The sequence below is a fragment of the Trichoderma evansii genome, assembly GCF_050947405.1.
Source record: "Trichoderma evansii strain SZMC 28006 chromosome Unknown GGI43scaffold_1, whole genome shotgun sequence".
Taxonomy (NCBI): domain Eukaryota; kingdom Fungi; phylum Ascomycota; class Sordariomycetes; order Hypocreales; family Hypocreaceae; genus Trichoderma; species Trichoderma evansii.
In genome coordinates, this window is record NW_028145205.1 from 1,826,615 (window position 1) to 1,848,259 (window position 21,645).

Genomic DNA, 21,645 nt, shown 5'->3' on the forward strand with positions numbered 1-21,645 from the left:
AGAAGGTTCCAAAAAAGGGCAAAGGATTGCGGAGTGTAGCTTCGGCAATGCAGGCAAATGGAAAATCGTCAGACAATCTTGGTACATGTCCGACTACGGCTTAGAGAGCTGGCCAGTCGCTCCATGGGCTTTATGGGGACTGTGTCCTGCATATCGACGTGATTTTTCATGCGGGGGTCCAATCCAAGGGATCTTTTGCTGAGCGTGGTTGCAAGTCCCCTAATGACATCACAGGGACCGTAAATCCGGGGCAAAGGGGTGTCCATTTCAGAGTGCTGATCCTGCCCGGTGCTTCTTGTGTAGAAACGACCCCAGAAAACGCCATTTTCATAAACTTCGTGTGATAGAGAGGCTTTTGAGCTGCCTCTGTCGTGACGCACACTCCCTATTAAACGAAATTCGATTTTTCATACTGCCGAACTGAAATATGGAGCATTTGCTACAGTTTCATTAATAACCATGAACTTCGTATTGACAGTGTTCAGGAGGTGGGCTGCCTATAAAAAAAAAAATATGTCGCCTGGTGAGGCTCAGCCAGCGCTCAAAGCTTGTTTTCACGAAATACTGCTTGCTATATAGTAGCGACTACTATTTAATTGACTATCACCTGGTAGGTGTTATATATTTGCACTGTAGGTGCGTACGTGTGCAGGTGCGACTGCCACCCCGTAGATGGGAATGCGAAAACACCCCAAAAAATATCTCGAGGCTGCAGTTGTGTCCCGTGATGCGCCGCATTCGGGTCATACATGCATACATGTACACGGTCAGGCGCACCATGATCTCTGATAGTGCATGCCAACTGGGTACAAGTACGTACAAGCTCCAGCTGTGATCCTCCCAGCCGCTACTGCGAGTGCGGTGCGTGGTAGCATCATCCCACCATCTCAAGCATCGTGACAAAAGAAGGGAGGTGACATTCGCGATCCAATTCGCCAGCCGCGAGGTACCAGCTGGTGCTGGCCATTCAGCTCAGGGAGCAAGGAAGTGGTTCGTGCCAGAAGTTCATGAGGATGGCCGGCAGTCAGGATTTCAGCTTCCAACAAGCCTCGGCCGCTGAGAAGCGATTCAGCCCTGCAGGCCACTTGGGTGTGTAAGCTGGACCAGCCTTGGGTTATGATTGGCAGCAACGACGATAGATAGCAATAGTCGCTGCACCCATCACCATGCTCCTGGTTCCGCCGTAGCCTTGAAAGAGTAGAGCGTGCGCTGCGGAGCCTAGGAGAAATGCACGTCAATGGATACGACCTCAGCCGCCCGCACATTGGGCGTAGCCTCTTTCCAACGCCGTGGTCAAGAGGGAGATGTCATTGCCACCACTTCCTGTACAAAGTAATACTGAGGTAAACGAATGTTGCATCTATGTGCTGCTAGCAGACGCACATCACAGGGGCGTCTCCGATAATAGGGCAGATGCTGCTAATATCCCGATCACGGTTGTCAGATTTAGAGCTCAGATCACCGGCTGGCCTCGCCACTGTATGCCTACCACGAATACACATGCCACCAGCCTCCCTTGCCTCGCTCTTGTAATATCTCCATGTGCATGGCTCAGTGCCAAAAGAGCATAGCGGTGTAATATCAGATCAAAGTCAATGGCGGGCCGGTTACTAGACTACTGTATAAGCTTGCCATGGCGGGCGGGTGGCCTTAACCTCCTCGATCCCTTTTTTTAAACTCTGGGCGATCTGCCATCGACTTCCTTCTTCCCCCTTTCTCATCTACCAACTCTGCTTGATTATTTCAACATTTCCTCGTGCCGATCACTCGACTTCCTCTCTCACGAACAGAATAGAGATATAAGATTGACTGCGGATCTACTTCCACGCAAGAATGACGGCGTCGCCGCTTTAGTTCTCCACTCTTTGCCGTTTAATTCAACATTCGACCTTGAAATAGAGTAGAGTGGTCCCTATATACGAAGCACGAGCCACGACAAAAACGACGGCAATATCGCTTCCTTTGCCTCGCCGTCAATCGTCTTATTAGCTACGGAGTACGGAGTACCTCATATCCTCAGCATCTCCCTACGAATACGCCGCTCAGCGTACAGTCTCTCTCTATCCAGCCTTTGTGCTCCCTGAGGCCGCCCGAAGCGCGCCATCCCACACCCTCCGACTCAGTGCCTTGCAGCCCTTGCAGCAGGCCTGCAGGACGGACAGGCCCACGATTTGTCCCAATCATGGACCCAGCTTTCTTGCAGCTGCCACCCCAGTTTATCGACGACTCGGCCTCCAACTACGGCTCCTCCGTTGCCGGCGACTGCTTTGACGACGACTTCCTGTCCGATGCTGGCCGAGACTCTCCATCCAATGCTGACTCTCTTGCGGAAGACTCCGACGATGAGGCTATCCCGGGAATCAGCTCCGACGACATGGTCCGGCTGCGGGCCATGAGCTTATACCGCAGCCGCGACCACAAGTGCGATTGCGACCGCGACGGTGACGGCGGTGACCGAGTGCGAATCAGATCCCAAGACGCCAGCACCCGCGATCGAGGCCGCGACGCGGCTCCCGTGTTAGATATGAGCAACAGTAACAGCGACAGCGTGTGCGACCCTTTAATCAGTGTCAGCTTACTGCCACGAGGAACAAAGCCCGTCAGGCTGGTCGGTGAAGGAGCCGCCAATGTCGTCTTCGAGATCAAACTGCCTCCCAATAGTGGCATGGACGCCCAGTTTCAAGGTACGTTACTTTTTTCCTTTTTTCTTATTTCCTTTTCCCAAGGAGGCAACATATACGCAAATCAAGGGTTCTGGCAAACTTCTCAAGCGTTCCTCGACGCTAAGTTGTGGTTACACAGACCCAGTGGCTAACCGATGCTCTGATCCTATAGGCAAGCTCCTTCGAGTGGCCAAAGCACAGGCTCTTGGTCGTACTCCAGTATCTTCCGACTATTATCTCCGCCAACAGGAATTCTTCATTCGAGAGATCCAACCGCATCTTGGTGACCATGCCGTGCGCCAGGAGCTGGTGGTGCTGCATAAATCCAGCATTGTGGATGAGCTTAATGCCATGCTTCGGGATGTCAATCACTTGCGTAAGCCCAAGTTTCAGGGATCATTCATTGGCCGCGCCTCTTGGGGGTTTCTTGTGGAGGACATGCGGCCAAATGGTGAGTAGTTACATGCCCACGTATCATGTGTGGCGCCTCCCCAAATTCTGCCAGCTGCATACTAACACTATCTAAAGGCGCTGATGGCTCTATGCTTATCGAATTCAAACCCAAGTGGTTGCTACAGTCGCCCAGTGCTCCCAAAAATGCCATCAGATGCAGACAATGCGCATTAGAACTTCGCAACTGTTTGAAGTCCCCGGGTACAAAGGCTCCTTGTCCCGAAAAGAAGCCCTGTCCGATTACACTTGCAAATCCCGACTGTCCTCAGCAAGTTGCATCTCCATTCCGCATAGCTCCGCAACTTTCTAGTCTACACAACAACGAGCGCATCCAGGCCGCTCTCGATAAAATTATCCATCACAAGGCGATTCAAGCACTAAGAAATTGCCAGAAGAGTCTTGACCACGCAGGCCCCCTAAAACCTATACCGAATCTAGACTTCATTGTCGCCATGACACTGCGTGATTGTACGTGCTTTGCGCTGATTCCTCCCAGCGACGATGAGGAAATCAAACTTCGCTTTGGTGATTTTGATTGGAAAGACCCTGAAAGGAAGTCCAGCCATTGGCGTGGTACCGAGAAGGATCTTATTGATGGTGGCTTCTATACTGCCGACTGGGTTGTATGCGGTGACACTTACTACCATCCACCATCGCTCTGCTCGCTTGAGTGGTCGGGGAAGCCGCGCACAGGGGAGCCAGTCATTCTCCTCATGGAAGAAAATACGACTAAACATAATACGAATTCTAATGGCCAAAATAACGATCTTTCTTCGCCTACGGGAACGAAAACTATGGTATTCCGGCACAAAACGGATATTGCAGCTCTACGCAAAGGCCTGGAGTCTTTTAAAAGAGCTACGGGAGGCACACTATCTGATTCTATTTACAACAACCCCTTAAGGTGCAATCCTTGAAGGATCATGTACACGTTTGGGGTCATAATTTGGCCTTGGCTTGGGCAAACGGATTTCTTTTTTTTTCCTCTGCATCTTGCTTCTTTCGGAAGCTGGCATTTAAGCATTTACAATGGCGTTGGAGGGCTAGGTATGCGTGGCATGAAGATGCATTATAGGGAACAAGACGGGATTGGACATGGAAAAGGTTTAAGAGCAGCATCGCAAGGAACACAGGACGGCGGCAGTGAAAACCTATCAATCGATTTCGATGAGTGTCATTATCATCATTATTATTATCGTACCTACTACAGAATTGTTTTATTAGCTTTAAGTCAAAATAAATTTAGATAGCCGATTGTGTTGTCGAATAAATGCTTAAGAAATCTATAAACTATGCCATGAGTACCACCATGATGAATAATAAATTGAAAAAAACGCCTTTATAATATGATAGCCTGTCAATCAAATGAACATTTCTGTTAGATACCAGACGCTATAAAGCTCAACAGGCTTCCAGAAGCAAGGCCAGCGACCAAGCATAAGCCCATGAATCCACCGGTAGCCTCCCGCTCACTCTCTTCCACCCACTCTCCCGACGCCATCATCATGTTGGAGCAAAGCCATCCGTTGGTCATGCCAAAGAGAACCTGGACAATGACAAGGTAGAAGAAATCGCTCGGGATGATGGCGCCCCGGCCATGTATGTTACAGAGCAGGTAAAGCGGAAGAAAGCCGACTCGCGCCACTGCCAGCACGAAGAGTAGAAACGGCCTCTTGGTCAGCGAGTAAGGCAGCATCGTGGCGATTCGACCCGCGAGATCGCCAAGGTTCCAGAAGAGAAAGCCTATGGGGATGAAGGCAAAGGGTTGGAAGATGAGGCCGCCGTCCTCGTGAACAGAGAGAATCTTGACGGTAAAGACAGGGAAGAACATGGTTATGGTGAAGATTAGTGCTACGCCAAAGGCGAGCCAGTAGAGCTTCTTAAGGAGATGGAGAAGGGAAACAACTTTTCGAGTGGCACGCTCGGCTTCTTCGATGCTGGTCATGGAGGAGGCCAGGCGCTCTGAGAGACGGTCTGCTACCATGCGGTTGTGTCGTCTGACGAGAGGGACGATGGCTCCGAGGGTGATTACGGATATGATGACAGCAGCAAGGAAGTAGTAGAATGCAGATGATTCGCCTTCCGTCTCGCCAGACGTGTTTTCCTTGCTGGGAGGAAACACCAGCACAGAGACAACCTGCGCAATGGAGGGCAGAACACCGGCCACGCCCTGGCCCACCATGAGGGCCTGCATATACTCTGGCCGTCCAAACCCAGCAGCAAACGCAAACGCGCCGTTTTGCATCAATCCGGCGGCCCAGGCCGTGCAGCCCACCATGGCGAGCACGAAGCTCAAGTATTGCCGAGGCGAGGCATCGAGGAACACGAAAGTAGAGATTGTGAGCAGACCGAAGATGACGCTGTTGACGATGAGGGCGAGGTTGATTCGGAAGGGGTACGAAGCGGAGGATTGGATGTTGGAGAGGATTAGCACGACGACGAGGGTCGTGAGGGTCGAGACGGTGAGGATGGTGGACTGGAAGTTTGCTTCGATCCAGGGATCGCCGGCGAAGCGGGAGGCGAAGTATGGGGCTGCGGCGAGGAACATGTTCCTATAAATCATGATGTTAGCTTATGATGTTAGGGAATGGGGGAGCTGTGGTGTTGTTTCTTACCAGGCCCAGAGCATGGCCATGCCGAGGAAGCAGAAGATGCCATATTCGATCCACGAAAAGGGCACCTCTAGACCATCCTCAAACTCTCCGCCGAGCAGAGCTGAGTCCTCATCTGAAGCCCTTTCACGGTCCTCCTCATCCGCCAGCGACCGGTATTCCAATCTCGATGCCATGTTTGTCTTCGTGTTCGCCTCGACCGGGCGACGAGCCGTACGAATGGGGGTGATTCTTTGCGATAACGCGATAACAAAGCGATAGAGTCGAGGTTCGATATCGGAGTTGCTTTAGCGCACTTCTCTCCCTCCCACTCTGAACCTTCGTATCCCGATTCGATGAAAAAGAAGCCTTTTCAAAGGTACTGAGTATTGCAAGCACCGTGACGGAGACAGAGAGAGACTGCGATGTATCTCTCACGCTCGTCGAATCCAGGCATTGGGCAGGGGTCGCGTGGACAATCGAGGCAGGAAACGAAACCCGTGACGTTATTTTGGTTAATAAGGAGGATCCGGGTCCAGATTTGATGCGTCGGCTATATTACTGATAACCTGGGGCGGCCGCCGCTAGGACGGGGCTGGTCAGGCGGGAGCTGGGCGCTAGGGCGGCTTAGTGGCGATGGAAGCCTCATACCGTACCGAGTGGTGGATGTCACTGGGATTGATGGAAGATTATCGTCTTTGCATTTCTTGGAGGCCTTTGATTGACATATATAAACAAAAAGTGCTTCATTTGTATTACAAAGGCATCTAGTCAGATAATGAAGTGTATATTATGCAAATGTCATTCAACCATAAGCCAAAAGTGACAGCAAATTGTCTAACACATCGGCGCCACCGTGAGACGAGGCGGGCATGTGCTTGTCATACCATCCAGCTTACTCATACTTGATAGATAGTATGTAGGATCGGATCTCAATGCCAGATGCACTCTCATCTGTCTTTGGCACAGACATAAGCTAATGCCATCCAGTGCTTCATCACCGACTCATACAAACTCGTGGGAAACGATTGCAGCATACATGCTTTGTATTTAAGAGCCGAAGTCTCCATGATGAACACTCAATGCGATGCAAGCTCAATGCGATAACGTCCACGTGATGAACACTCAATGCGATGCAAGTTTGCCATGCATCGTCAATATCTTAACTTCTGGCGCGTGACGCCATACGCAAAAAGTATCCCAAATGGACGGGACTGTTTCTGCCATCCAGAGCACTTGGACGCGAAATCAAAGCGCCTCAGCCACAATAAAGACCCAGCCCATGTCTTGCAGCCACATCGGCATCAGGGACTCTAAATACACGTAGGTATTAGAAGACGAATATATAGCATGTATTTCAGATATCATCGCGCTGAACAGGATTGTGTACAATTTGCCCGCCTGCTAGCCACGGACCATTTCCCAGTCGTACATAGCGGGATAATAAAAAATCATTAGCATGTACACAAAATTAAGTACAGATATCAAGCCACAGGAACAAACAATAACCATTGCCGCCGCCGCCGGAATAGACTCAAGACTAAAATCCCCCTAAACGCCCACGCTCGACATATACCTCGCTAGCTATACCAAGGTAACTCTCGGGAAACCCTCATCCGAGAACAATATCCACTTGATCTCGTGCTTGCGCATTCCAGGCTTTGAGTAAAATATGGCCGATTCCCCGTCGGTAGGCAACAGTGCCGATCCTCTCAATCCAAAGCACATTCACAAAGTCCAGTATGCCGTCTGCATCTTTATTCTCTTCGAATCTTTCCGGTGTAAAGATGAATGAGCCCTTGCGTTCCATTCCGGTGCTTATGGCAATGAATTCGAGCTTTTCACCTCCTTCATAATTGGACGTCTGTACGCCCAACCACGAATCGTGAGCTCGAAACTCGCCAATCCATTTGCCAGACTTGCCCCAGATGTTTCCAATTGCAATCTGAGGATTCGAATGATCCTTTGGCGCCATAGTATCGGCAAGATCGACGTCGAAAAAGCCAGCGACCGTTTTGAAAGACAAGAGCGGCCCGGGGAAAGTCTGTTCGGAGAGAGTTGGCGCGTGCAATCCATCTTTGGGAGGATCGACGACCGGCACAGGATATTTGAAGAGTGTTCCCCTGTCACTATCATGCTTGAAAGAGGATCCGCTCTTGGACCAACCACGGGGTAGCTGCGCACCAGCATTTTTGCGAGAACGGAGTTCTCGGTATCGCAGTCCTGTGTTGGCCACGGGAACTGTGGAAGCCCTGTCTGTAAGATTCCAGGTAACAGTACTCTTTATTCTAAAAGTTTGCAGGGATTGAAAGCGTTTAGAGTTCGGTCCTACTTTTGTCGAACTTGTCTCTTCAACATAGTCTGCTGCGGCTTTCCACAGGATCAAATCGACCGGCACACCATCAAACCACCATCCCATCCAAGACCATGATGGGAAAAAGGGAGCTCGCGGTGGAGCTCTCCGTCGTATTGAGGCCTGCGGTCTCCAGAGTAGAGCGATATCGAGAAACATGAGCGGCATTCCAAACATGAATCCATCCGAAAATGTACGGGACAGCATGGAGGTGATGCCTGAAAATGCCTTTAGAGTATCTTCGACGTACGTCACCCTTCTCGCGCTATAATCGGCGGCTATACGAGCATACTCGTCCAAGTCGGGCCATGGAGCATGCTGAAATCCAAGTATGGGCTCAGAAACGCGATTATTGCAGTCTTGTCGATTATTTTTCCCTCGCAGTTTGGGTATGATGTTTGTGGAGTTCTTCTGCCAGAGATCGCAATGACATTCCCACGTTACGGCCTCCTGAAAGAAAAAGACAACTCGTCGCGAATAGAGGAGCTCTTGTAGCGTCCATCCACGAGTATTCCACTTGGATTGACGAAGCAGCTCGTTGTGATCCTTATTGCTACCGCCAGGCTTGGCTTCACGGGCCTCGCGAGCATGCCGCCGTGGGCTAATAGGAAGAAGGCCGGTATACAGATCGCCATGCGCCGCGACGATTGTAAGATAGGAATTTGCAAAGATGTAGGGCATGTGTCGCACATGGTTATCCTTGTCAACATCATCATCTTGGACGATGCACAGCTGATCGACCCACAGGTAGCGCAAGCCCAGTTTCCTTGCCAGGTACATGGCATCGAGAATAGTTTCAGGGATTTCTACTTCTGGGAGAACCGATAGGTATTCTTCGATGTTGGATCTGAGCAGCTGGACCACCTCGCTGGGCCCTCCGCGCCGTTGGCCCAGCGGCGCCCAGACATAGCTCAAAGCAAGATAGCGATCCATCGGTTTCGCCTTGACCAAGCAGCGCTCAACTGAGTCGACGAGGTAGACGGGTTTAAAGGTATTGGCATCCAGGTCCTCGTCATCAGCGCAACAGTGATAATCGTGCTGATCGTTGCAGTTATCCAGCCACGTGCGGATGCGACTCATTGGAGAGGACTTGTCGGCGGCGGCGACGGACGGGCGCCGCTTGCCAGGCGCTGGTTGCGGCTCATTCTTGGCCTTCTCTTTGTTTTCCTTGCTACGAACCTGTTGGACCGCCCCCAGCAAGCGGTTGGCGATGCTTTGGCGCCTCGCTGGCGGCGGCGCCGCTTGCGCACGATTTTGCTGATGCTGCTGATGCTGGTGCGGTGCTGGAGCTGGCGCTGGTCTTGGTGGCGGCGACTCGCTGCCAGAGGAAGACCAGTCGTCTTCAGGTGGTGGCTCTCGCATTGTTTATTGTTTACGGGTGATGATGGCGATGGCTTTTTGTGTTTGTTTTTTGAAAAGATGTATGCTTTTCTGCTGATGACTGCGCAAAGGAACTGACTGGCTTAAATGCTAACAGATCAACCTTGCGCCAGAGACGCAGGCCCTCAAGGCCGTAGGACAAAAAAGAGCGTGAGGCGAGATGACGACAGCGCGGTGATTGGTTTAGAAGCTTGTTTGGGTTCCTTTGGGAGCTGGCCGGGCTATAACGGACGATGCAGGTCGTGCTGGGGAGCTGCAGCACTACCCCTACAGGGATCCTCTTCTTCTCTCCACATCTCGTGTCTGAGACAACACGATGTTTGCCGCTAATGGGCGCTCACCTGTATCAAATCTACCCTATATGGCAATGTGGAGCTTCCTCAACGGAGACTTCTTCTCCATATCATCGACGTTGGCTGGAGCAGTTTGGGGGAAATCTTGCTTCCTTTTTCTCTTAAATTACTCATCTTTAATGTATTCAATTCTTTGACTCGACATCATGAGTTATTTTCACGTAACCTCATGTCACGTCACTGTCCAGAAGGCCAGCTAAATGGAAAACATAGTGCAGCAATATCTACAGAATTTGAGTAATATCCTTGAAAAAAGCTGACTTGATATCCTTTGATAAACGGGTCTCACAAAGTGAATTTTCTCGTATAAGACCCCTGGTTAGAAGTTGCATTATAGCTCGAAGTTTCAATAGCCAAGCCGAAAGCCTAAATGTCGCTAGACGGGTAAATACATGCAGGATTGGGATTTCGAATACGTGTACCTATAATACGACAGCACAGCCTGCTGCAATTAACATTGGTATCCCAAATCCATGTATGTTAGGCACCATAGCAGCAGAGCCACGTATCTTCATTCATGTACCTGAGGAATACTCACTGTATAGCCGTCTTATGCAGAACACCGAATAGCTGCATGCTGTAGTAAGCGTATTGGTAGCCTGATATACGGAGTAGCTGCATATAATCCCAAAATTAGCAGCTCCTAGTACTGCCTAGGTAGAAAAATACAACTGGAGATTTCTCAGCGCTAAAACAAGGCTCGACATCTCCGCTAATCTGCAGTCGCGCGGGGAACGAAGCTTCCGTGGGTCTTCCCATAGATCGAACATCTCCAACTTTGTCCAACTTTGCCCCATCCAGCCCATTATGCCTTGTTTTTCTCGCATGATTCTCAACACGAGCAATTGATGAGATGATCCAGCAGGCGGTACATTTATAAGCAAAACTGTGAGAGTACATTTTCACTTGGGCGTACAATGGCTTCTGGTACCAATCAGAGGCGCGTAAAGACAGGTACGTAAATGCAGATATCATGATTGCCATGCGTTTCACTAATACGGAATAGGGTGGTAAGGCTTTTCAGTTCAACACACCACTTCCAACTGCAGACATTCTCGCTAGCCCTTATATATCACTGAGTATACCTTTGCGGATCTCACCAATAATTAACTGGCCAAATATGAGACAGCCTAACGTGTAGAAAACGTCACCTCAAGTGTAAGCTACTGTCAAGTACCCTAAGCATCGACGTTTAGCCGTCACGATATGGCTGATTCCTCTTGTTTCTTGATGAATACGTTATCTTTTCCTACTTTCCGTCTAATTTTCTATTCCTACCCTTGAGCTAACTCTATCTATCAAAGGCGATGAACGTAGACCGGAATGTAAGCGTTGCGAGAAGGCTGGTCGATCATGCTTCTTTTCTGAAGGACCCCGCCCCAACAGCCTCGATGGCAATGCCTTAGAAAAAAGTGACTATTTTGTCTTTCCAGAAGACCATATCTGGGTTAATGTTCCGCCTTCTGGTGAGTACATCAATAATGGAGTCTCTGTTGGCTGCTAATCCGACTATCGAAGTGCGGTTCGCTCACCAGGTACGTCTGAAGACACGAAAAGCTGGTCGAGACCCTCCCAAAATGGGAAACGACACGACATCAAGTCAAAATAGTCCCTCAGGTGAGAAACGGCCTAGCAAAGACGAGACTTCATTGAGCTTTCTCACATGAAAATAGATCATCAACCAGCCGTACCAACCGAAATCATACCTGGCGGGCTCCATTTATCCATGCTTCCGGCCACTCATTTCCTATTCGAAGACGTTTCGTGTAGCCAAACGACAAACACTCCTGTTGGAAGTTTGATGGAAGCTCTAAACTCAAATCTGCCTATATATACACCACAACCTCGGGCGGCTTTGAGGGATCCAGAACAAGCGCGGCTATTGAATCTCTATACTGAACATCTAAGCGGATGGGTGAGTCTTTTGCTGAAACCTTTTTTTATCTTTAACGTTTCTTAAGCAGCTAACATCAAATTAAACGGGCAGTTGGCGTTAAACGACCCAAGACACCACTTCTCGGCATCTGTGCCTCAGCTGGCTATGAAATGCCCTATGCTTCTTGATGCAATCTTTGCATTTTCAGCGCGGTATCTGAGTCGCTCTGATCCTAATTTTAATCCAATTGTAGCAGATGAATATCACTACAGTTGTGTACGCCGACTTATAGCCGCATTGAAAGACTTGGCATGCGCCTCTGAGAGCGCACTGGCGCTATCGACGGTAATTTTACGAATGCACGAGATGCTCAGCGACCACAATGCCGAAGTTGATCTACAACGCCATTTACGAGGCTCATTATCCCTTTTCAGTCATAATGCAAATAAGTTTGGACCAGGGAGCCTCAAGCACACTGCGTTCTGGACATATGTCCGCCAGGAGATCTTGACTGCTCTGCGTGGCTGCTGCCCGACTAATATCGACACGTCAGATAGAACATACTACGTCGTATTTGATGGAGACTCGGATGATGATTGGACAAATAACATCATCTGGATCACCGCACGAGTTATTAACCACTATTTTGACCCAGATGTATCCACATCAGCTATTGAGCATCAAAATATGTTGATCAAGTTGGTGGATGATTGGCAGCAGGGGTTGCCGAATTCCTTTAGTCCACTTTCCATAGTGACTGATGATAATTCATTTCTCGCGATTAATTATACGTGTATTTGTCATGGTAAGTCATTGTTAGCTAATATTCTCGATTTTGGGCCATGTATCCTAATATTTCTGGCCGCGCTAGCTATGGCAATGCAGTTCTATCATCTCTGCAAAGTAATATTCATATTAGGTAAACATTCTACAGATGTTGACGCTTCTAGCGAGAATACAGTGAGTTCTTATATTCACGTCGTTTATTTACTACTTTTAACTCATTTTCACTCGCAGCCTGAAGCTGTCGAGCATACCATTCAAATCTGCGGAATCGTCCGTGGATTGACCCTATATAAAGGCTGTAGATATCCAGGGGCGCTAGTAAATGCTGCAGATATATTAGCATACTGTGAGTAAAACCATGTGAATTTTGACTTGTCAGATCAGAAATTATCCTCGTGGTATGCAAAACGGGCTACTAATTGGGAATCCAGGTGGCCGCCCATTAAGAGAGCGTAATTCCCAGTTGCATTTACTAGACCTACTACATCGGATCAAAGAGGAAACTACATGGGATATCACGCAATCTATCTCCACTTTGGAGGAGACCTGGAGGGGATTGGTTGACTGATAGAGCTCTCATCTTACATACTATAAAAAGCAAATTATATCTACATAGATCAAATTCATCTCTCGTAATAGAGACTATCTAGCTGAACTGAATTCATTTAGATTCACTTGACTTCATCATCTATAGTGTATTTGTATACCGGTCTATCCAAGGTCTGCTGTAGCAACTCCCGGCTATGCAAACACAGTTAAACCTCTGGTTCTAAACTTACCGAGCCGTAATGTTGTTCTACCACTCTAACTTCGCCAATGTAAACCTTTGCATCAGCGACAGCAGTAACAGTCACAACCTGCTCCTCTCCCGGAACTAGGTCTAAAGCATTATCACTGAAGGTGTAGCTATCTGCAACATCCGGGTCCAAAGTATCAATCATCAATTCCACACCCTTGGCCACGCCATTCTTGACCAAAACGGCAAGCTTGAAAGATCCATTAGAAACATTGACGTCTTTTTTGGTAACGGTAACCTCCGCAGCAGTTAAATCAAGACGCCGCAATGGCTGTGGGAAGTTGACGTAGCGAGCCAGCACCTCTCCGTCCTTGGTCAGCTTTGTAGCGACGACGATGGATTCTTGCTTGACTCCCCATTCGTCTTCTTCGAAATTGAGTTTTCGTAGCTCTGTAGAGCGATTTGGTGGCAATGTCACTTCATCGGACCTGGAGGCCAGCAGTTTGCCATCCAAGACGGAATAAAATGCTGTCGTTACGGTTAACTTGGCTTCAGAGACGGTGCAGTTGCTAGCCCAAACATCTGCCGTGGTGACCCGCTTTATGAATACTCGAGTGAATTCATCAGCAGGAGTTTCAACCGTCGTCCTTGCGCAGCCGACAATAATGGGTGCATAATCTCTTTTAGCAACAAAATAAGCCAGCTTGGGACGCAGGAACGCGTCGGCCAAAGACCAGCTTGCTGCTGGGAAACAGTCGTTGAGCTGCCATATTAGACTGCCGGCACACTCCTCCTGCCCAGGACCCTTCCAAAGGCGCCTAAATGGCCTCAACGAATAGTCGGTTGCTTCAGCTTGATTAAGCTGAGTAGCATATACGTATGCTGGCAAAGAAGCGTGGTTGTGTTTCTGGTTATCAATCAAGTACATTGACAGCGTGCGTTGGTCTTCCGGTGCACAGAACCAATTATCGAACGTGCGTGACTGAGGATGTCTCTCCGCAGGATCGGTTATAAGCTGACGGACGCTGCGAACTGCAGGAGAGGACTTCATGCCAAACTCGCTCACAAAGCGACCGGTGAGCTTTTCATAATCTTGATATGGATATCGTGGTTGATCAGCCATCCATACCCTCCAAGAATGAATATCACCAACGGTGGCATCATTGCTATATGAACCTCCCCAGGGGGAAGAGTTATGATATGGCACACGAGGAACGAGCTCGGCGCAAATTTCGGGGAGCATTTTGTCATAGTACCAGCGTGCCGCCCAGTTCGTCTTTAGCCAGTTGTCTGGGTTCTTGTCGTTGATGTCGTACTCGAGATGATGCAATTCTGCAAACATGTGGTCTTCATTGTTCCCGCACCATAAAACTATTGAAGGGTGATGTCGCAATCGTTTGAGGTTATAGATGGCCTCTTCCCGAATTGTGTTGGTCATGAAGTCTGATACGGGATATATACCACATCCAAGTTGGAAATCATGCCATATGAGAATTCCAAGCTCATCACAAATCTCGTAAAATGAATCATCCTCGTAGAGTCCTCCGCCCCAGATGCGAATCATGTTCTGGTTTCCATGGAGAGCCAGTTCGATCCATTGGCGATAACGTTTCGCATTAATCCTCGGCAAAAAAGTATCTCCAGGTACCCAGTTTGCACCGCGGCAGTATATGGGAATCTGATTTACTTGAAAGAAGAATGTTGTTCCTGGAGCACCGTTTTCAAGGGGCCGTTGTACTAAACGGAGGTGGCGGATGCCTACTTTGCGAATGACTTTCTGGTCACCCAGAGCAGCCGTCACTGTGTATAGTGGCTGCTCTCCATATCCTACTGGGTACCATAGTTTGGGGTTTTTGATGGATACACTGCTATTTCCACTCCCAGTGAAAATGGCTTCACCATCTGGACCTCTGATATTGACTTGTACCAACTTATCGCTGTTGTCAAGACCTTGTAGCTCTAGTGTGGCGTTTACAGCTGCAGAGTCTAACGAATCTGTAACATCAATATCGATGTTGAGATCTGCGATACGAGTGATAAACGACTCAAGATAGATTGGTCGCCATGGGCCACATGTTAGCAGTGTTGGTGCCCTATAATTTATGACAGTCAGTTGATGAACAATATCATGGTCAAAGTACCAATAGAGTCTCACCAATCCCACCCAAAATGACAACCAATTTTGCGGACATTCATTCGGCAGGAGTCGCCATTCCAGAACAAATTCTTATATCCCTGCGCTTTTTCAAGACGTTTCCCCTCTAGGAAAGCAGAATCAAAAAGAAGTTCGAGATTGTTTTCCTCGCCTGTTGGATTCAAAGTCTCTGTGACATCTACACGATATTGAAGAAACATGTTGGCCGTTCTGGCGATCTCTTTGCCGTTTAGGCTAATCTTGGCGTATGTATCGAGGCCATCAAAGACCATGATGTGAGATATCTTCCCGCTGCCTGATGGTGCCTGCGGTGAGATGAATGAGGTCTTGTAGAGCCATTGCTTCTCGCCAACCCATTGGATCAGCTCGCTGTTTCTGTCTTTTGGTGGATCTGGGATTAGCTGGTGGTGTAATAGATCGAGATGGATGACAGTCGGGAATTGAGCGACAGATCGAAAATCTGAATCCGGCTTATCTGCTTGCTTGAAGGTCCAGCCATCGTAGATACTTGTCCGTAGATATGTGGCCATGACTGAAGCGGAAATTCAGATTTAAAGGTTTCTTTTATAGATATTTGCGGTATGTTCATCAGTATAGTGGTGAAAGCTAAGTCGGCATAAGTAGATATATATAGTCTGAATATATTAAGAACATAAGTAGACTATGAATGGTCATAAGGACGCCCGTTTTACTTCACAGCTCCCAAGATGATATGGAATTTATTACACATGACAAGTCTAAGATGGCGATCTCGGATGACTTCCCCACGCCTTAAGATCATTCTTGATGCTTAATGCGAGCATGAAATGGAGTTCCCCGCCACCTCCACAATGCTAGCAAAGCGGGCGATTTACTACCCCGCGAGTTCTTGAAACAATATCATACAGGGAAGTGATCCGGATATGACAATGTTACCATCAAGGTATTATTCCACGTCACCCATGTGCTTCTTCGCCTACGAAACCATTTGGGAAAATAGCCGAGCTGGCGATCGGAGAAGCTAACACGAACGAACCTATCCAGATGCTACCCCAAGCTCCCCTCACCGGCTAAAGCACACCAAACTCCACTTGTTCAGTATTCTCTCTCCAGTTTTCAATGCTTATCCCCTAGATTTTCGTGATGTTGGTAGGCTAGTGTTTCCCTCTAAAATAGTAAGGTTAAACGTCTAAAAGGCCTCTTGGGCCTTAAAGACCTATTGTGATGAGCATGAGCTTATACATACATCAAACGAATATATCCGGGTAAAAACCCGCCAGTCTCTGCGACTTCGGCATTTACACCATATCTCTTCTTGGAATATACAATGACGATCCCTTGCCCAGCATAATAATGTTCAGCTCTGGCATCGGTTTTGCAGCTAAATATTAGAGATGTTATGGCTAGTCAATTTTACAAAGGGCGTTCCCTTCCCCCACTTACATGGACTAAGAGTTGGCCTCTTTGGTGTTGTAGGCGCCGTCGATAATTCCAAGTCTTGAGAATCATGAGGTTGTTCATTCCATCAGTGGCGTGACGGAAAGAAGAGGACGATGGCAGATATTTCCCCTCCCTTGTTTACCTGATCGCCTGCGCTACAAGTATCCGTTCATGTATATATAGACCCCGGTCACGACTGCAGAGATGTAACCAGCATATATGAACCTCCCTCCCATCTTTTCCCACCCTGTTGCCGACTAACAGCTTTTCCCCTCAGTCTTGAAGAATTGGGGAGAATAAGACGTCGTGATTGACAATGAAGCTCTTTAACGTATTCAAATCATCGGCTCCGCCGTCAAATACCTTTACACTCGCCAACAAAGAGTTTCCAAAGGTGACATGGTGGCGCGAGCCGGGACTTCGACATTTATATCTCTTGCTCCTTGTGCCTTTGATGACGTCCATGGTCAATGGCTACGATGGCTCCATGATGAACGCTCTGCAAACGAGTGAGCAGTGGCAGGATTATTTTCATCACCCCAGGGGCTCACTCCTGGCATTCTATAACTTGGCTTTTGGACTGGGACAGCTTTTAGCTGTGGTTCCATTTCCTTTTCCTGCTACAATTGCAGATAAGCTAGGGAGGCGATGGGGAATCGTTATTGGCAGCATCATTGCGATAATTGGTGTGGCGATTCAGAGCGCTAGTATAGATGGTGAGAGAGAAGACTGTCTCCTTTTCGTACTGAGAAAGTATACTGACTCTGTGATCGCTATTATGTAGTCGGAATGTTTGTCGCTGGAAGGTTTATTCTCGGCTTTGGAGTCATGATAGACCACGGGAGCGCACCTCTCATAGTGACCGAGCTGGCTCACACGCAGCACCGAGCCACAATAACTGCGGTATACAACTCTATGTGGTATTTTGGATCGATTGTTGCTGCGTGGGTAACTTTTGGGTATGCAGTATCCATTATCAGGATTGAGGTTTGGAAGAAAGCTGACCGAAGCAGAACAATTAATATCGACAGTGACTGGGCCTGGCGCATCCCTTCCATTATTCAGGCTTTTCCGGCTATTGTGCAGATCATATTCATTTGGCTATTACCAGAGGTTAGTCGATTTCAAGCAAGACTATTTGATGTTCTAATTTAACATGAAAAATTGTCTCCAGAGCCCGCGTTTTCTCATTGCCAAGGATCGTCACGATGAGGCCCTTGAAGTCTTGGTCAAATTCCATGGCAACGGCGAACGCACCGACTTCGTCCAGACTTCCTTCACCGAGATCAAGGAAACACTCGCTTTAGAGCAAGAATTTTCCTCCAAGAGCGGCTGGTTCGAGCTCATTCGCACGCCAGGCAATCGCAAGCGCACCCTCATTTGCTACCTGCAAGGCTTTTTCTCTCAATGGTGCGGTAATGGCCTGGTCTCGTACTATCTTGTCCCTGTGCTGGAGACGATTGGCATCACTAAGAATGCTGAGCAAGCTGGTCTCAATGGCGGGCTCCAAATTTGGAATTTCATCGTTGCCATTTGGGCCTCGTTCAATATTGATAAGATTGGTAGGAGGAAGATGGCGTTGGGCAGCACAGGATCGATGATTATATGCTTTGTGTTATGGACTATACTTTCGGCGCGGTATAATATCACAGGAGACAGCGCCGATGCGAAGGGTGTGATTGTGATGATCTTTTTGTTCTATACTGCATTCAATTGCGGATGGTAAGTCGAAGTACTTTATGAGATGTTGCGTCTTATTTACGGTTTGCATAGGCAAGGTCTACTTCTGGCATATCCCATTGAGATTTTGCCTTACGAAATCCGCGCAAAGGGCCTGAACGTTACGTTTTTCGGAGTCAGCACGAACTGTAAGTACTTGCACTCTCTAAATGTGAAGCCATTTCCTTGCTAATCGACTCGATTAGTGCTCAACCAGTACATCAATCCTGTTGGTATTGAGTCTCAGGGATGGAGATTCTATATCGTAAGTCTGAGTGCTATAGAAGCCTCCTTCTATTGCCAATTATAATTACCTGTCTAACAACAATGTGTGACAGTTCTACGATGTCTTCCTGTGTGTCATTTTTACTGTCGTGTATTTCCTCTGGGTTGAAACAAAGGTACAGTTGCGCACTCTCTACATCCATGTTCAAATTTGCTAATGCTATTTTCTTCTTATTTTAGAATACTCCATTGGAAGAAATCGCCAAATATTTTGACGGCGACGAAGCCAAGGTTGGTGGCGGCGCCTCAACTGGAGTCTCAGCAGCAGTGCTTGCTCAGATGCGGGCGAAGAAGGATGATTTTGATGAAGAAGTGACACATGTCGAGGAGAATACAGTATAATGGACGTGAGATGTGGGAATAATCAAGACTTAGGCATGCGTGCCTATATATATACGTGTCTATCAAATAAGTTAAGGGGGGACTAAAGTCGCAATATAGCTGTATTATTTATCAAAGCTCCGCATCATTCGCGAGGACTGGGGTTATTGCAGATTCAACGTATTATCTCTGACTTTCTACTACAGTATTAATGTAATGCATAGTATCTGTTACCAAATCAAATCTATATATTCGTTAACCCACGGCTTTGTCGAGGTCTGGGATTCTTGCAGATTTAATGCATTATCCCTGACTTTCAAGAGTCTTGCGGGACTTGGTCAGGCACAATGTATCTGTTATCCAATTTACATGTTAAGATATAAGGAAAAGAGTCGGTAGATCATTTTATGAGTGTGAGACCAATTTTTGTTCACCTTGAGACATGTGCCAATGCGATAGAGTTAGCCTGTACAAAAAAAAAAAAAAGAAAAGAAAAGAAAAGAAAGAAACATATTAAGAACGGAAAGTGTAAAAAGGGAGGGAAAAAAAAAAAAGCAAGTTTACTGCAGGCAAAAAATGCGTCATCCGGAACTCGAATCCGGGCCTCAACTTTTCAATTGGTAAATGGAAGAGTTGAATCCTAACCCCTAGACCAATGACGCTTGTTGTGATGGGTTTTGACCCACTGACGAGACTAAGCGGCGAGAATTTCAGTATATACAGTTGCTTGCAGCTAAGACATAGCCAATCCGACACAGCACATAGATTACACCACACAGCACAGCACAGCGGAAAAGGCAATATAGGTTTGTTTTCTCGTTTGTAAATATATAGTTAGGTAGGTATATAATTATTCATCTGTAAAAAGGCAATTTTTTGGCTTTATGGCTTTTTGGCTCCCGAGTTCTCCGTAAAACTAACAGCAAAGCGACGAATGATTGTATTCCGTACCTTTTAGGTCGTTCGTTGTCTTGCTATTAAGATCGCCATATATAATGGGCCTAGGAGAAACTACGCTGTTACTCCGTAGGTACCTGGATTTGCTGCAGGCACCGGCAAAACGTCGGCCTGTATCCGCGACCGGCCAGGGGTCAAGCCTTACGTGGCGGAATTCGATTAAAGCGTACGCAAAGCACATGCTGGCCCTGCGCCCCACGCCGGATCAGCTTGTTTCGCGATTAAGCAGCCCTTCTGCGTTCCATCTTCTTCTTTTTCCCCATTAAGTTGTCTGGATTGTACGATTATTGGCGCGGCAACCCGCTTTCTTCATCCTCCATCTTCACCAAAGCCTCGACCTGATTCCTCTCCAAGGCGACTTGATTTACACCCGCCAAGATGGATGCGCCAGAGCCCGAACAGACCCCTTTCGCGGCCGTCACAGCCCATACCACCAAGTTGCAGAGAGTAGGCCTCCCGGCTGCATTTTCCCGAGCTTACACGTGCTGACCATGAGCAGCAATATCAAGCGATCTTGGATCAGTCAACCCCATATGTCACATACCGATGGATTGGCACAGGTGTGGGTTTGCTGCTGTTCTTCCTACGCATTTTCTTTGCGCAGGGATGGTACATTGGTAAGTCGTGGCTTCATCCCCAATCATGGTCTTTCAGGTCTATGGGAGAGAATAGAAGGAGAATACGAAGAGAAAATTGAAGCTAACTAGAATTTGCACGAATCAGTTGCTTATGCCCTGGGAATCTATCTTCTGAACCTTTTCCTGGCCTTCCTCCAGCCGAAATTCGACCCTTCGAACGACGCCCTGGATAACGAGATGGAAGATGGCTCTGTCGGCACCCTCCCAATCAACCGAGACGAAGAATTCAAGCCGTTCATCAGACGTCTTCCCGAATTCAAGTTCTGGTACTGGGCAACCAGAGCCATTGGCATTTCATTTGTCTGCACCTGGTTCTCCATCTTCGACGTGCCTGTTTTCTGGCCCGTGTTGGTTATGTACTGGTTGATTCTCTTTGTCCTTACCAGTAAGAGCCCTTACTTCAATACTATGCCTGTCATTTTCATGCTAACCGGAATCTTACAGTGCGCCGACAAATCCAGCACATGATCAAGTATCGCTATGTGCCATTTTCCGTTGGCAAGAAGTCATACCACAAGGACCGATCGTAAGCAGATTGCATATCGACCGCTTAGAGACGAAGTCTCCCCTCTAGGGATTCAAAATGGACATTGGAGATGGAGTTTTTAAATGGGTTGACTTTTAGTCATGTAACAGATTGCCACTGCCCACAATGTGCTAGAGTGCTCGGTGGGCTGGATGCAAAAGATGAGCGTATGGCAAACAGATGGGCTTTCAAAAGGGATTACAAAAAAGCGATTGAGGGCCTATCGATGAATCCTTCAAGGCGTAGATGGATGGGTTAGACCAGGGATGACTGATACGAAATCGCATGGGAACCAGGTCTTGGAGACGAACTCTCTAAGAGAGCTAGCTACCTATTATATTTTAATTTAATGAAATACTTTTTCGCGCCTCAGAGATGAAGGAATTTTATGATTTTAATATCATTCCAAGCATTATATTTTTAATACTTACGGT

At 47.8% G+C, this 21,645-nt stretch overlaps 7 protein-coding genes and 1 non-coding gene across 8 annotated transcripts; 4 read left to right on the forward strand and 4 right to left on the reverse strand.

Annotated features, from left to right (window-relative positions):
- Window positions 1-1,724: 1,724 nt before the first annotated feature.
- Window positions 1,725-4,264, forward strand: GGI43DRAFT_17939 (inositol-pentakisphosphate 2-kinase-domain-containing protein). Its single transcript, XM_083199824.1, has 3 exons — window positions 1,725-2,684; window positions 2,836-3,114; window positions 3,192-4,264. The coding sequence occupies exons 1-3, from the start codon at window positions 2,183-2,185 to the stop codon at window positions 4,031-4,033; spliced, it is 1,623 nt and encodes a 540-aa protein (XP_083066216.1). The 5' UTR covers window positions 1,725-2,182; the 3' UTR covers window positions 4,034-4,264.
- Window positions 4,265-4,364: 100 nt separating this feature from the next.
- Window positions 4,365-6,622, reverse strand: GGI43DRAFT_17819 (nucleoside transmembrane transporter FUN26). Its single transcript, XM_083199808.1, has 2 exons — window positions 5,732-6,622; window positions 4,365-5,668 (listed from the first exon to the last, which is right to left on the reverse strand). Exons 1-2 carry the CDS (start codon window positions 5,902-5,904, stop codon window positions 4,495-4,497), a joined length of 1,347 nt encoding a protein of 448 aa, XP_083066217.1. The 5' UTR covers window positions 5,905-6,622; the 3' UTR covers window positions 4,365-4,494.
- A 22-nt stretch (window positions 6,623-6,644) lies between these two features.
- On the reverse strand, window positions 6,645-10,034 carry GGI43DRAFT_390652 (heterokaryon incompatibility protein-domain-containing protein). The gene has a single exon (XM_083204343.1). It carries the CDS (start codon window positions 9,420-9,422, stop codon window positions 7,320-7,322), a length of 2,103 nt encoding a protein of 700 aa, XP_083066218.1. The 5' UTR covers window positions 9,423-10,034; the 3' UTR covers window positions 6,645-7,319.
- A 435-nt stretch (window positions 10,035-10,469) lies between these two features.
- GGI43DRAFT_390656 (Zn(II)2Cys6 transcription factor) lies at window positions 10,470-13,123 on the forward strand. The gene is made up of 9 exons (XM_083204344.1): window positions 10,470-10,753; window positions 10,922-10,951; window positions 11,098-11,259; window positions 11,312-11,410; window positions 11,467-11,708; window positions 11,781-12,474; window positions 12,541-12,629; window positions 12,687-12,801; window positions 12,887-13,123. The coding sequence occupies exons 1-9, from the start codon at window positions 10,711-10,713 to the stop codon at window positions 13,021-13,023; spliced, it is 1,611 nt and encodes a 536-aa protein (XP_083066219.1). The 5' UTR covers window positions 10,470-10,710; the 3' UTR covers window positions 13,024-13,123.
- On the reverse strand, window positions 13,010-16,421 carry GGI43DRAFT_17982 (beta-mannosidase). Its single transcript, XM_083199828.1, has 2 exons — window positions 15,347-16,421; window positions 13,010-15,284 (listed from the first exon to the last, which is right to left on the reverse strand). Exons 1-2 carry the CDS (start codon window positions 15,874-15,876, stop codon window positions 13,211-13,213), a joined length of 2,604 nt encoding a protein of 867 aa, XP_083066220.1. The 5' UTR covers window positions 15,877-16,421; the 3' UTR covers window positions 13,010-13,210.
- Window positions 16,422-16,775: 354 nt separating this feature from the next.
- GGI43DRAFT_17836 (general substrate transporter) lies at window positions 16,776-19,319 on the forward strand. Its single transcript, XM_083199813.1, has 8 exons — window positions 16,776-17,481; window positions 17,550-17,724; window positions 17,779-17,878; window positions 17,940-18,487; window positions 18,539-18,633; window positions 18,691-18,749; window positions 18,823-18,885; window positions 18,950-19,319. The coding sequence occupies exons 1-8, from the start codon at window positions 17,082-17,084 to the stop codon at window positions 19,109-19,111; spliced, it is 1,602 nt and encodes a 533-aa protein (XP_083066221.1). The 5' UTR covers window positions 16,776-17,081; the 3' UTR covers window positions 19,112-19,319.
- Window positions 19,320-19,667: 348 nt separating this feature from the next.
- Window positions 19,668-19,752, reverse strand: GGI43DRAFT_t11. The gene has a single exon. It is a non-coding gene; the product is annotated as a tRNA-Gly (tRNA).
- A 413-nt stretch (window positions 19,753-20,165) lies between these two features.
- Window positions 20,166-21,583, forward strand: GGI43DRAFT_390665 (protein retrieval receptor). Its single transcript, XM_083204345.1, has 4 exons — window positions 20,166-20,494; window positions 20,547-20,664; window positions 20,771-21,070; window positions 21,130-21,583. Exons 1-4 carry the CDS (start codon window positions 20,426-20,428, stop codon window positions 21,213-21,215), a joined length of 573 nt encoding a protein of 190 aa, XP_083066222.1. The 5' UTR covers window positions 20,166-20,425; the 3' UTR covers window positions 21,216-21,583.
- Window positions 21,584-21,645: the final 62 nt, after the last annotated feature.

Bases quoted from the DNA above. Each gene is read 5' to 3' on its own strand.
- GGI43DRAFT_17939 (XM_083199824.1), top strand. From the start codon at position 2,183: ATGGACCCAGCTTTCTTGCAGCTGCCACCCCAGTTTATCGACGACTCG. The intron at 2,685-2,835 runs GTACGTTACTTT...CTGATCCTATAG, and splicing joins CATGGACGCCCAGTTTCAAG to GCAAGCTCCTTCGAGTGGCC. The intron at 3,115-3,191 runs GTGAGTAGTTAC...CACTATCTAAAG, and splicing joins GGAGGACATGCGGCCAAATG to GCGCTGATGGCTCTATGCTT.
- GGI43DRAFT_17819 (XM_083199808.1), bottom strand. From the start codon at position 5,904: ATGGCATCGAGATTGGAATACCGGTCGCTGGCGGATGAGGAGGACCGT. The intron at 5,669-5,731 runs GTAAGAAACAAC...CATGATTTATAG, and splicing joins ATGGCCATGCTCTGGGCCTG to GAACATGTTCCTCGCCGCAG.
- GGI43DRAFT_390652 (XM_083204343.1), bottom strand. From the start codon at position 9,422: ATGCGAGAGCCACCACCTGAAGACGACTGGTCTTCCTCTGGCAGCGAG.
- GGI43DRAFT_390656 (XM_083204344.1), top strand. From the start codon at position 10,711: ATGGCTTCTGGTACCAATCAGAGGCGCGTAAAGACAGGTACGT. The intron at 11,260-11,311 runs GTGAGTACATCA...CGACTATCGAAG, and splicing joins GGTTAATGTTCCGCCTTCTG to TGCGGTTCGCTCACCAGGTA. The intron at 12,630-12,686 runs GTGAGTTCTTAT...TTTCACTCGCAG, and splicing joins ACGCTTCTAGCGAGAATACA to CCTGAAGCTGTCGAGCATAC.
- GGI43DRAFT_17982 (XM_083199828.1), bottom strand. From the start codon at position 15,876: ATGGCCACATATCTACGGACAAGTATCTACGATGGCTGGACCTTCAAG. The intron at 15,285-15,346 runs GTGAGACTCTAT...CATAAATTATAG, and splicing joins TGTCATTTTGGGTGGGATTG to GGCACCAACACTGCTAACAT.
- GGI43DRAFT_17836 (XM_083199813.1), top strand. From the start codon at position 17,082: ATGAAGCTCTTTAACGTATTCAAATCATCGGCTCCGCCGTCAAATACC. The intron at 17,482-17,549 runs GTGAGAGAGAAG...GCTATTATGTAG, and splicing joins TCAGAGCGCTAGTATAGATG to TCGGAATGTTTGTCGCTGGA. The intron at 17,725-17,778 runs GTATGCAGTATC...TGACCGAAGCAG, and splicing joins GCTGCGTGGGTAACTTTTGG to AACAATTAATATCGACAGTG.
- GGI43DRAFT_390665 (XM_083204345.1), top strand. From the start codon at position 20,426: ATGGATGCGCCAGAGCCCGAACAGACCCCTTTCGCGGCCGTCACAGCC. The intron at 20,495-20,546 runs GTAGGCCTCCCG...GACCATGAGCAG, and splicing joins ATACCACCAAGTTGCAGAGA to CAATATCAAGCGATCTTGGA. The intron at 21,071-21,129 runs GTAAGAGCCCTT...GGAATCTTACAG, and splicing joins GATTCTCTTTGTCCTTACCA to TGCGCCGACAAATCCAGCAC.